Genomic DNA, 13,983 nt, shown 5'->3' with positions numbered 1-13,983 from the left:
TCACTACATGTCACAAAAAAAAAGCTCACTGTCTTTCACTGTGCCAGATGTTTTAATTTCCACAGTTGATGGAAAATAGGCAGTCTGCTGCAATAATTCTCAGTTATTTGCAAATCCATCAATGATTTAATTGGTTTCCATTAGTATGTATTTATGAAGCAGAATATAATTGTTTGTTTGTAAGCAAATCGTTGGTAATGTTTGTTTATTTAATCTCATTGAGAAAATCTGTTATCATGCCTGCACATTGTTCCTCTAAAGATCGAAACAAAATGCATCATAGATAATATCATCTGTCTATAAAATAGCTAGAACAGTGTAACAATATTTTTAAAAAAAGTCTGCAAAAGGAAAAGATGACCATTTGGGGAAATGAGATCTACAGCTTCAGGATAACAAATACAAACAGAATATGATTTGAAATACAGTTGATCATTTCCCCATTTTTTTTTGTACTTTTGAAGGCAAACTTCAGCTCCTTTCTGTGAATATTTAGAGTAAGATTTTATTTCTATCTCATTCTCAGTTCTCAGTTAGACTAATTTGCTTGAACTTTTAGATTGTTTCACAATTAGAAGTGATCATTAAATTTGCTTTTTAATGTATTACAGGTTTGTCCAATTTGTGCAGCATTACCTGGAGGAGATCCTAATCATGTCACGGACGACTTTGCAGCTCATCTTACACTTGAACACAGGGCTCCTAGAGATTTAATATCCTTTTGAAAGGCCAATATCCAGCTACCTGGAAATGTCAAAAGGAAATTTCATAGTTGTGCATCTTGTGCCACAAATATTAATTCTGTTGGTTTTAAATAGAAATGATTCATGGTCAAGTACTTGGACAAAGTAATGAATAGTTGGGAAAGCTCCACTGCATCTGTGTTGAGTGCCACAGTGTGGTATTGTTTTAGAATGTACATTTCCTTTCATTTAAGGAAATTGTAATATGCCATATTTTAATGTATGTGTTTGAGGTGCAGTTCATTTTAGCTTTCCCCACAATTGGCTTGGATGAACACAAGCTGCCATGTAGAAGAGCTTTGATTTGCAGAGATCTGAATGTTTTGATCTATAAATCACAAAAATTGGACACAAGTTCAGCAAGTGATTAGGAGGAACGCAAATGGAATGTAGTCCTTTAAAAGCAAAATACTGCAGATGCTGGAAGTCTAAAGTAAACACAGGAAATATTGGTGGAACTCAGCAGGTTTGGCAGCATTTGTGGAGGATGTTATGGACCAGGCCAGACCCCACAAAACATTTCAAGAAGATAGCCCAGACTCTAAATTTGCTAGTTGTTTTAAGCAGTTGTAATGCGGATATTCAAGGAGAGAATCAGCTGGTAATTATTTTGGGGCGGCACCGTGGCTAGCATTGCTGCCTCACACCACCAGAGACCCGGGTTCAATTCCCGCCAGCTGCCTCCCACCGCCAGAGACCCAGGTTCAATTCCCGCCTCAGGCGACTGACTGTGTGGAGTTTGCACATTCTCCCCGTGTCTGCGTGGGTTTCCTCCGGATGCTCCAGTTTTCTCCCACAGTCCAAAGATGTGCGGGTCAGGTGAATTGGCCATGTTAAATTGCCCGTAGTGTTAGGTAAGGGGTAAATGTAGGGGTATGGGTGGGTCGGTGTGGACTTGTTGAGCTGAAGGCCTGTTTCCATACTAAGTAATCTAATCTAATGTAATCTAAAGATTACTGAATGAGATACAAACAACAGAAAACAGAATACCAAACAACTTAGCCTATCCGAAAACCCAACAGATCATCCCAACGTAATGATGCTGTTCCAAATACTTGCAACAATCTCCATATATGCCCTATGGCACAAAAGATAAAATCAAACATAGCCTCTTGCAGGATAGAAGTCAGAGAAAGGGTACCAGCCATGACCTGCTTCTGTAGATCCAGCAGCTACCTTTTCACACTACTGCTAAAGAAAACAGAAAAGCTGAGCTGGGAGAACTAGCCAATCTTCTTTCATAGTACAAGTTTTTAAACTTGTAAGCCTCCTGCTGAGGCTATCTCTGTTAGCTATCATCAAATTGGCCCTAAAACCCTTCAACTCCCAGACTTTTTGGAGTCTCTGTCACTTACGACCTCTCTTTTTAAAATAACAAGGCCAGTATAACCTTGTTAAAGGAGTAGCTTTGTCATACCTCCCCCTCCCTTTTTAAGAAAGATCAATATCCAAAGACTACTTCATTTTAAACCCCTTTTTAAAACCTTGCTAGTACTGTAAAACACGCATAGACGTTACATTGACTATAAATGTGCAAACATGCACAACTGCAAACCGTTTCAGTCTGTTGTACTCCTGCCACCGAACGCCTCCATTTCTCATTCAAGTCTCGACAATGCGCTGGCAATCACATTTTCTCATCCTACCAGAGGCACAATTTTCAAATTGAATGTCTGTAACAAGCTCCATCTAAACAGCTTGGTATGTTTGTCCTTCTGTTTCCCCACCAACTTCAGTGGGTTATTATGATTGTCTTAGATGCGTTGTAGGAAAATAAAACTGAAAGATTGTAATACCAACACCAAGCTCAAAGTCTCCTCCTCAACTGTCGAATATTTCTGCTGATGAGTGCTCAGACTTGTGGAGAGATACCTGATAGGTCTTTCTATCTTCTCATCATCTATGACACCAAAATTGGAGGTGTAGTGGACAGCGAAGAGGGTTACCTCCGATTACAACAGGATCTGGACCAGATGGGCCAATGGGCTGAGAAGTGGCAGATGGAGTTTAATTCAGATAAATGTGAGGTGCTGCATTTTGGGAAAGCAAATCTTAGCAGGACTTATACACTTAATCGTAAGGTCCTAGGGAGTGTTGCTGAACAAAGAGACCTTGGGGTGCAGGTTCACAGCTCCTTGAAAGTGGAGTCGCAGATAGATAGGATAGCGAAGAAGGTGTTTGGTATGCTTTCCTTTATTGGTCAGAGTATTGAGTACAGGAGTTGGGAGGTCATGTTGCAGCTGTACAGGACATTGGTTAGGCCACTGTTGGAATATTGCGTGCAATTCTGGTCTCCTTCCTATTGGAAAGATGTTGTGAAACTTGAAAGGGTTCAAAAAAGATTTACAAGGATGTGTTGCCAGGGTTGGAGGATTTGAGCTACAGGGAGAGGCTAAACAGGCTGGGGCTGTTTTCATTGGAGCGTCGGAGGCTAAGGGGTGACCTTAGAGGTTTACAAAATTGAGGGGCAAAGTCTTTTCCCTGGCGTCGGGGAGTCCAGAACTAGAGGGCACAGGTTTAGGGTGAGAGGGGAAAGATATAAAAGGGACCAAAGGGGCAACTTTTTCACACAGAGGGTGGTATGTGTATGGAATGAGCTGCCAGAGGAAGTGGTGGAGACTGGTACAGTTGCAACATTTAAGAGACATTTGGGTGGGTATATGAATAGGAAGGGTTTGGAGGGATGTGGGACTAGATTGGTTGGGATATGTGGTTGGTGTGGACAGGTTAGACCGAATGGTCTGTTTCCATGCTGTACATCTCTATGACTCTATAACTGAGCACTTCTTGTGTCACAATGAATTACCGTTACTAAAATTTTTCTAGGTAGTAGTCCTTCAGAAGTATTATTTCCTAATCTTTCAGCATCACGGATCGAGAGGATCCTGTATCTCCTAATATTGTAACTTCTTTACCTGCTGCTCCTGGCCTGTGTGAACAAACTTTACCTTTGCAGGTATATATGGTTTAAGAAGATCTGGCGCTTCCTCTTTAACCAAGCTCCAACCAGGTTGTACATTCTGGTGCAGCTTTCTAGCCTCTACTGTGCTTTCTGTTACCACTCCAACAAAATTCACTGGCTTATCCTGTTTTCCTATATCTGGCTTCCCAGTACTACTCCTAATGCACCAACACTCTGATTTCATATGGCCTGCTTTATTGCAGTGAAAACACTGGAGCTTTTTAGCTTCTTTGTCCCCTTCAAGGGTTTCCTTTTTGCCATGTGATAAGTTATCCTTCTGATCTTCACCAAGATCTACCTTTCCCTTTCCCCGAGGATTTTTCTTTTCCCCAGTTTCTGTCCCTCACGGTTTGAAATTGGCTCTGGAAGTCCAACTTTGCATTATGGACCAACTCATAATCATCAGCCATTTCATCAGTTAATCTTGCCGTTTTAACTCTCTGCTCTTCCACATGAGTTCTCAGTACTACAGAAAGTGAATTTTTGAACTCCTATCAATGTGCCAATTTTGGAAGTTCAAACTCTGTCTTTTTCTCTCTCTCCTGCTAAAGCAATTTGTTCTTTTTCTCTTTCCTGTGCTTTTAATCGAAATTCCTTGTCTTTTGCCTGTAACTCAAGCTGCTTAATTTTCAATTGACTTTTAGCTATCTCTAAAGATTCTGATGGTGTTTCCAACAAATTTAAATGTTGAGCTACTGCTGTAATTATCTCTCCTTTCCTCACAAAAGGAGGCAGCTCCAACCTCTCAGCGCCAGGGACCCGTGTTTGATTCCCGCCTCGGCCAACTGTCTGTGTGGAGTTTGCACATTCTCTCTGTCTCTGCGTGGGTTTCCTCCGGGTGCTCCAGTTTCCTCCTACAGTCCAAAAGATGTGCAGGTCAGGTGGATGTTAGGTGCATTAGTCAGGTGCAAATATATGGTAGGGGAATGGGTACGGGTGGGTTACTCTTCGGAGGGTCAGTGTGGATTTGCTGTAGGGAATCTAATAATCTAATCTATATAATACCAAGGTTGCGAGTTTTGTTCAACCTTTACATAGTTGGCAGAGGGAAAGATGGAGTTGGTAGCTAGTGAATGGAGTTCATAGCTGGTACCAAAGACCTTGAGCATCAGTGTTAATTAATTGAAGGAAATTATCAAGAATTTTAATGTACTTTGAATTGGAGGTTTTACTTGCAGGCCTTTGCTTAGATTTCCTTAATAATTATTTATGATGAATCCAGCGGTGTTCGACATGTACGTAGGATGTTTCATCCTGGCCGAGGCCTTGGAGGACCACGTGCTCGTAGATCAAACATGCACTTTACTAGCAGTTCCACTGGTGGGCTTTCATCCTCACAAAGTTCATATTCTCCAAGCAATAGGGAAGCTATGGATCCAATAGCTGGTGAGTTAAAATTTATAGTTGCATCACATTTATTAAAACAAGATTATATTGGACTACAAAATTCTATCTTGATAGAATTTTAATAAGCTGCTTGAATGTAATGTACCAATGTTAATTTATAATTCTTCATAGTGAACAAATCAATTTCAAGTAAATCTCTATCAGAAATCTATTAGGATTAATTGTATTTGTAATCTGTAAGAATTGTGGAAGCCACTAATGTATTTATTATTCCAGTTGTTACACTGTGGCAGACTTTTTTTAAATGTTGGTAATTCATTAGCTTTCTTTGTAAACCATTTTCAATCTTTTTTGATTGTTCCTCTTTTATTTCACAATTATATTCTATTAATATATTTTAATATATATATATATTATATGAGCAACTAGTTAGGTCATGGTAAAGTGTACATGTGGTAGAATCTGATATGGTTTTTGTAACTTACTGCTCAACATTGAATTACAGGATATTGAGAGTTTTTACGTAAATAAAATCTTCCACTTGAGCTCTTCCTGTCTACACCACTTGACGTCCTGTTCTAATGTTTTGTCATAATTCAAATCATGTTTATTCAGTAATGGAATTCTTTGTCCAAATTTTGAGTATGTGTCAAGCTGATTGCAAAGTCACTGATGAGTGTGAAGCACCTGTCTGAGCTTTCTGCTAACTTGAATTTTCAGTTGTGCCTCTTCATGCTGTACATTCTGATTGGCTTCCCTTCCCCCACCATCTCCAGAGAAGGGAGAAACTGGAGAGTATTGACAGAGGGAGAAAGTGCAGAACCTGTGGAGAGGGAGAGATGAGATGCAAGGTAGTAGAGGAATAAACAGAATATTTAACTAATCAATTCGATATCTCTTTCCTGGCAAACCACCAACTTGGCTTTGCATCTTCTGCTGTCACGCTGTTTTCCATTTTCTTCCTTTCTTCACTCCTCACTTCTGTCCATCACTTCACTTTTTTCCCTCTTTTAGCCCCATCCCTCTTGCACAGCTACCTCACATGCTGTCCCCTTCTCTCATCCCTTTCTCTCCTCCTCCTTCCCCCTGCATCTTCACTCTTTTGTACACCTACTTGTTGCACACTGGCTTTCTCAAGTTGATCCTTAAATCACCCCCCCCCTCCCCAGCACCCACCCACTCAATGCAGTTTTTAAAATATTCCTGTTGCTGCAAAGGATTGCATTTATTACTCTCACGTAGTTGCCGTAATAGTGGTATTGGTTATCCTTCTGCAGGCCGTATTGTGAAGGTACTTTCACAAGACTGTTAGAGGAGGAGTTATCTGACCAGAAAGACTGTCAATAAATATCTATAAGTATGTGGAGCAGAGAGGCTGGGAGGAAGGAGTCATGTAAATAATCCTTTAATTCAGTAATAATAAAGGATATTAATTAATTTGTAATATTTTGTAGAAAAAAAACAATTTTCCTTTGTTTTTAATAGTGGTTTAGATTACTATTTATCTTGAGGCTTAGGCTGGACACTTGTATGGAATAAAATGACTGAATAGGCCAACAATAATTGCTTAGAACTGAATAGTGAATGAGGGTGCACTTGATTTGTGCAGTTGGGCTTATTTTGTTAAAGACAAAAATCTATAGGTAGATGATCTACAAATGATAAATATGGATGCAGTATATCCTCATGCTGATGTTGAAATTAGAACACCAATTCATTGATCTATTAATCATTAACTGTTATATACACACAGTTAAATTATTCTCTCCACAGATACCGAATCAATGTGGTTTCTCCAACACCTAATTTTTGTTTCAGATCTCCACCATCTGCAGTTCTTTGTTTTATTTTGTTGAATTAAAGTGCAGTCTAGGTTTCCAGATATGAATTTTATGAAATCATTATCTGTAAGTGCAGACAGTAATGCAATATAATATAACAGAATGGAACAGATTAGAGCAACATAATGTGAAATTCTAGATTAGATATTATTACCCACGAGCTAAGCAGTGGCTTTATCAAGTCCACACAGTCCAAACTCCACACAGAAAGTCACCTTCAGTTTCCTCCCATAATCCAAAGATGTGTAGGTAAGGTGGATTGGTTATGCTAAATTGCTCCTTAGTATCTAGGGATACACAAACTAGTGAATTAGTTATAGTAAATGTGGGATTATGGAGATGGGTTTTGGGGGGGGGGGGGGCGGTGGGGAGGAGTCTGGGTCTGGTTAGGATATTCTCTGGAAGATCAGTGCAAGACTTGATGGGCCAAGTGGCCTCTGTCCAGACAGTAGGGATTCTACTATGTGGCAGTCAGTTTGCACATAGAGGCGGTTCTGCTATAAATCATCTTTCATTAATGTGAATTGACTGTAACATTATTGGGTCAATAAGGAGTGCTTTTTCTAAAATGCAAACTTTTAAAGTGTGTGTTGGCTATAATGTGATTACGTCGCCAAAATTTTAAGTGTATTTGTATTCTGCAATTTTTGTCTTGTGATCCCACATTGTACAATGCAACTACAGCATATTAGCAGAATTACCTGTAGTGAAATGTGACATTGACTAGATAATCTGTTTTAATTATTGCTTGCTTCAGAGCTGGAAACATTATGTAGGAACATTTTAATTCTGTTGTCATATCTTATTTTTGTCAAAGCATGATGCTTTCTAAAGTTAAAATAAATTCACTATACCTCATTTGAATTCCACATATGAAAGCAGTAAATGCTGGAAACAAGCTCTGCAGGGTAAACTACATCTCCTCGGATGCTGCCTGAACTGCTGTGCTTTTCCAGTACCACTAATCCAGAACCTGGTTTCCAGCATCTGCAGTCATTGTTTTTAACCTAAACTACATCTGTGTAGAGAGACAAACAGTTGACACACATCTGAAATGATGATGTTTCTCTGTACACAGATGCTTCTTCACCTGCATTTTCTGTTTATATTCCAGATTTTCAGCATCTGCAGTATTCTACTTTTTAAATTCAGACTACAGTAAATTACCAAATATCAGTTTTTGCTGAACAAATATTTGCAATTGCGTGGTAATTTGAAATGAGCAATTTAAATAAAGCAAGAAAGAAGAGGTTTTGTGCTCAGAAATTGAATTAGAAGATAATAAATGTCTAAAGAAAAAAGTTTTACCAACCCTAATTTCTGAAGAGTTAGCAAAAGAATGGATTAAAATTATCAAGCTTTTGATTTCTATCATTCAAGAAATTTTAGATAAGGTGCATGTAAAATATTTAGGGCAAAGCTGATGGTGCTTTGCATAATGAGAATGCATCATGGGAAGAAATTAACAAAGGTATTGAAAGGTACCAAAGGTAGCTGGTATGGAAACTTGTGATGAAAGCTATGACAGTGACTACACAAGAACAGTAGAACGAGTAAGTTATTTCTTGTTGCACTTCAAATCATAAAAATATATATTTTGTGGAAAAAGATAAAATGTACTTTGTATTATAAAACTTTAAATGGCAAAGAGGAGCTATGGTTTGATGAATGTTAAAGCTGGCAGCACAAGTAGATAAGGTTAAAAAAGATAAATGGAATGCTTAATTTTGTACTTGAGAGCATAGAATAAGAAAGCAATACAATAGCATTGAATATGTACAAAGATTTTGGCTGGATTTGGACTGGTCAGTTTTGTGTGTCCTATTATACGAAAGATACAAGGAAGGTGGAATCATAGATGCATAAGATAAAAAGGATGAGACATTATGGTTATGGTGGAAGATTTGAAAATAACATGTTTTTTCTCAATCCTGCTAGAAGCTTACATGTTTATTTAATGATATTTTCAGAATTAGGAAAAGTTATGGTAAGGTAATTAGTAATATTGCTACCCGATCAGTCGAAATTGAGACCGCAGAGATTTAAGAATTAGGAGGATGGGAGAAGTTGTAGAAGTCCCTGCATGTATGGAATATTGTTCTATATAGTCAAATGGCTTGTTATTGCATTGTGATATTTTATGATTACTTTTATTCTAATTAATTTTAAAGATGGTATGCAATGCAAGATGCTCAGCTAAATTTGTCTGAAATGGTCTGAACTTCTAAATGTCTGGAATGGCAAAGAATGCATTCTAGTTTGATCCATGTTCAGTCATAGTTCACAGTCCTGCAGTTTGTTGAAATTGCTGCTGCATGCTGATTAACTTCAAATGTAATGCATTTTGGTACGAAGTTATCTTGCCATCTAGTGGCAAGAATCTGCAATACTACTAGGAAGGATTTTTAAAAATTGGTAAAATGGATTAAGGAAGGTTTTTTTGTTAAACCCAAAGTGTGCTAATTAAGCAAAGAAAGGAAAAAAAAGAACTTCAAATAGTTGAGCTGACAATTTCCCTAATATCTATCAGCTAAAATGCACAATAGCTATCATTTGAATCTTTGAACTAGTACCTTGTACATCCCAATTTATTATCGTATATTGCAAAAAGGAATGGTCTTGTCACAGGGGAACCATACTGTACCCTCCACTCCAATAAACAATCATTCCTGTTACCTGCCCTTGAATCAATTTCATATTTATGTTGCTACTGCTACCTTTATTCTGTGGTCTTTAGTGCCAGATAATTATCAAATATCTTTCAGAAGTCCACATGCACCACAACAACTACATTCTCCTCAACAACCCCAAATGTCTTTTTAAATAGAAATCTCAGATGAAGTTAGTTGAAAACAATTTGCCTTTACATCCCAGTTACTTTCCTTAAATAATCCAGATTTGTTCCATAGTTAGAAGTTAAAGTGACATGTCGTTGCAGTTTCTCTCATTCTCTATTTGTAGAAAGTTTGGACATTTAAAATTCTCCAGTCATCTGGCATATATCCAATCTCTAAAGATGATTAGAAAATTGTACCCCAGGAATTTCCACCCTTGATATCAACAGCCTACAGAATGAAAATATATAGGTGCTTAAAAAATTAAATTAAAAATATGCCAAAATATTTAATAGGTCTGGCAGAATCAATGGAGAGAGAAACAGGCAAAATTACAGCTTTGATCTTCAGAACTGGGTAAAGATAAAAATGTGATAAGTTTTAAGTAAGTGATGGGGGGAAAAGGTGAGAGGAAGGGCAGAAGGGAAAGACTGATAGGTGGAATGTTTAAGTAACAACAGGTTTCAAAATATAAGATCAAAACGTGTTAACTTCATAGCTTCTGTCAGGGTTCAGGAATTTATCCGCTCTATTTTCAATTAATTTCTCCGGTACTTTGTAAACTGCAAAATATTTCAGTTTGGATTGCTTCACATGCAGGCCTGGCCAGTGACACTCCAATCCCATGAATGAAATTTAAAAATGTACGTTTTTCAGCCAAATTCTTCAAGCTTTGAACCAACTAAAGCAAGTTCCTCTATTTTTCTACTTAATTCTTCAAGTCAGATTTATCGCCAAATCGAGAAATTTGTATGGGATTCCCCTATCAAAGAGCTTTTCAGTCTGTCATCTTGATGTGCTGTATTATCAAGCCAGTTTTAATAAAATGTTTAAAGCTCTTGTTGTGAAAAATCGAGCATTTGGGAAATTACGCTACCAAGCCATGGAAAATTTGAAGCATCAATGAAAAGAATACATCTGTCGTGCTTTAATAGCTTGAGTTGATTTGAATATATCCCATTTTTGCACAACAAAATTCTTGGAAAAAATTTCACTGTTTTCAGTGAAAAAATACTGTTCACAGTAGTTTGTCTCTTGCCAGTGGGGTGGAGGGACACATGTACTCTTTCCCTAATGGCAGTATTCCATGGAGCTCAGCATAAATGTCATTATTTTAACTAGTTCACAATATGTCATATAATATGCTTTCTCTTATTATTCAAAGTCTAATAATAATCATTTGTCAAGTTTATTTAATAAATACAGAAATATTATTTTATTCGAGAACAAAGCTTATTGTGTGAAGTTTTTATTATGAAGATATAAATGTTAACTCCATTAAATAACTAAAATAATGTGCATGCACCCACACATCAGATAAAGGAAAACAAAAACCAATTTGTGTTTGCAGAGGTTCAATTTGGGTAAAGCAAGACTTGGTTAATACGTCATGAAGTAAAAGACAGGGTTTCAAATATTGCAGTGGCTGTTGTGTCTTTCGAGCATAAGCAGATGGGTGTCACCAAACATTCTCTGTTATTTCTGGGATCATTGCAAATGCTGTTTCTCTCGGAAATGTGGTATGAAGAATTCTTCAAGAGGACAATCGGATTTCACAGTGGATTCGCAACATTGGCTTTTTCAGAAACCGGAGAAGCTATCTGGATAACATCATCGGTGACTCAGCAATATCCAAAACAGCCATCGCACCACTTAGACGTAAACCCAGGCATGGAGCCTTCAGTAAATAGTTATCATAAAGCATTGTTTTTGCCTTTGTTTTTTAAAAAAAGTTTCATATGCAAGCTGGATATGCAACTCTGCATAGTTTCATATACAACTATGCAAGCCAGATCGGGAGTCTCGCATGGTGTGTTGCCTGCCTGTTGCCAGGGTGCTGGACATCTCCAACCGGCTTGAAAGGATATTGGAGCGGGAGGGGGAGGATCCAGTTGTTGTGGTCCACGGTGGGACTAACAACATAGGCAAATCTAGGGTGGAGGACCTGTTTGGGGATTGTCAAGCACTAGGAAGGAAATTGAAGTACAGGTCCTCAAGAGTCATAATCTCCGGATTACTGCCCGAGCCACGTGCCAATTGGCATAGGGATAAGAAAATTAGGGAAGTAAACACGTGGCTAAGAGATTGGTGTGGCAAAGAGATTCCACTTCATGGGGCATTGGCATCAGTTTTGGAACCGGGGGGAGGGGGGAACTGTACCGTTGGGACGGTCTCCATCTGAACTGATCTGGTACCAATGCTCTAGCAAAGAGGATAAATAGGGTGGTCAGTAGGACTTTAAACTTCTGAGTTGGGGGGGGGGAAGGGAGGGAAAGTGAAAGCGACAGGGAGTATGGAGTTAAATGGAAAGATAAGCAGGAGGATAACATGTATGAGGTGGATTTAAGCTTGAGGCAGACTAGGAATGGAACAAAAATTGAAGGATAACTTAGGACATCTTATGACTTCCAATATCTCTAAGGATAAGTAAGTTAGCATTAATGCACTTTGTTACGAATGCTACGAACATTCAGGTAAAGTAGATGAACTAATGGCACAGATCATCGTGAATGATTATGATGTGGTAGGCATCACAGAGAAATGGCTGCAGGGGGTTCAGGACTGGCAGTTAAACATCCAAGGATTTACAACTTATCGAAAAGACAGGGAGGTGGGCAGAGGGGGCGGGGTGGCCTTGTTAGTCAAGAACAAAATTAAATCTATGGCGCTGAACGATATAGGATCGGATAATGTGGAGTCTGTGGGGGTGGAATTGAGGAACCACAAAGGCAAAAAAACCATAATGGGAGTTATGTACAGACCTCCTAACAGTGGTCAGGACCAGGGGCGCAACATGTACCGGGAAATAGAGACGGCATGTCAGAAAGGCAAGGTCATGGTGATCATGGGGGACTTCGATATACAGATGGACTGGGTAAATAATGTAGCCAGTGGATCCAAAGAAAAGGAATTCATGGAATGCTTACAGGAGAGGCTTTTTGGAACAGCTTGTCATGGAGCCCGCAAGGGAGCAGGCTATTCTGGACCTAGTGCTATGTAATGAACCAGACTTTATAAAACATCTTAAAGGGAACACTTAGGAAGCAGCGATCATAATATGGTAGAGTTCAGTCTGCAGTTTGAAAGAAAGAAGGCAAAATCTGATGTAATGGTGTTACAGTTAAATAAAGGTAATTACGAGGGCATGAGAGAGGAACTGACGAAAATCGACTTGAAGCAGAGCCTAGCGAGGAAGACAGTAAAGCAAAAATGGCAGGAGTTTGTAGGTATAATTGAGGACACTGTACAAGAGATTCATCCCCAAGAAATGAAAGATTATCCGGGAGGGATTAGACAGCCATGGCTGACAAAGGAAGTCGGGAAATGTATCAAAGAAAAAGAGAGATCCTATAAAATGGCCAAGAGCACTGGGAAATCAGAAGATTGGGAAGGCTACAAAAACAAACAGAGGACAACAAAGAGAGAAATAAGGAAGAAGAGGATCAAATATGAAGGTAGGCTAGCCAGTAATATTAGAAATGATAGTAAAAGTTTCTTTCAATACATAAGAAACAAACGACAGGCAAAAGTAGACATTGGGCCACTTCAAACTGCTGCTGGAAGGCTAGTGATGGGAGATAAGGAAATGGCTGGAGAACCTAATAAGTACTTTGTGTCAGTCTTCACAGTGGAAGGCATGAGTAATATCCCAACAATTAAAGGGAGTCAGGGGGCTGAGTTGATTATGGTTGCCATTACAAAAGAGAGAGAGCGCTAGAAAAGCTAAAAGGTCTTAAAATTGACAAATCTCCTGGCCCCAATGGGCTATATCCTAGAGTTCTGAGGGAGGTGGCTGAGGAAAAAGCGGAGGCGTTGGTTGAGATCTTTCAAAAGTTACTGGAGTCAGGGAAAGTCCCGGAAGATTGGAAGATCACTGTTGTAACCCCCTGGTGACAACAAGAAAGGATCAAGACAAAACATGGAAAATTATAGGCCAATCAGCCTAACCTCGGTTGTTGGTAAAATTCTAGAATCCATCATTTAAGGATGAGGTTTCTAAATTTTTGGAAGAGCAGGGTCAGATTAGAACAAGTCAACATGGATTTAGTAAGGGGAGGTTGTGCCTAATAAACCTGTTGGAATTCTGTGAAGCGGTGACAAGTAGGTTAGACCAGGGAAACCCAGTGGATGTGGTCTGTCTAGACTTCCAAAAGGCCTTTGATAAGGTGCCACACACGGGAGGCTGCAGAGCAAGGTGAGGGCCCATGGTGTTCGAGGTGAGCTACTGGCATGGATTGAGGATTGGCTGTCTGACA

General features: G+C 39.0%; 1 protein-coding gene across 1 annotated transcript in view; it reads left to right on the top strand.

Annotated features, from left to right (window-relative positions):
• kcmf1 (potassium channel modulatory factor 1) overlaps nucleotides 1–13,983 on the top strand; it is a 119,149-nt gene that overhangs the window by 92,830 nt on the left and 12,336 nt on the right. The window contains exons 4-5 of the mRNA XM_060840609.1: nucleotides 612–713; nucleotides 4,917–5,091. Of these exons, the coding sequence (XP_060696592.1) occupies nucleotides 612–713; nucleotides 4,917–5,091 (277 nt within the window). The remainder of the gene's footprint in view (nucleotides 1–611; nucleotides 714–4,916; nucleotides 5,092–13,983) is intronic.

The sequence above is a fragment of the Hemiscyllium ocellatum genome, chromosome 2, assembly GCF_020745735.1.
Source record: "Hemiscyllium ocellatum isolate sHemOce1 chromosome 2, sHemOce1.pat.X.cur, whole genome shotgun sequence".
NCBI classification, from domain to species: domain Eukaryota; kingdom Metazoa; phylum Chordata; class Chondrichthyes; order Orectolobiformes; family Hemiscylliidae; genus Hemiscyllium; species Hemiscyllium ocellatum.
The sequence above is the reverse complement of the archived record's forward strand: the minus strand, read 5'-3'. Positions and strand labels throughout refer to the sequence as shown.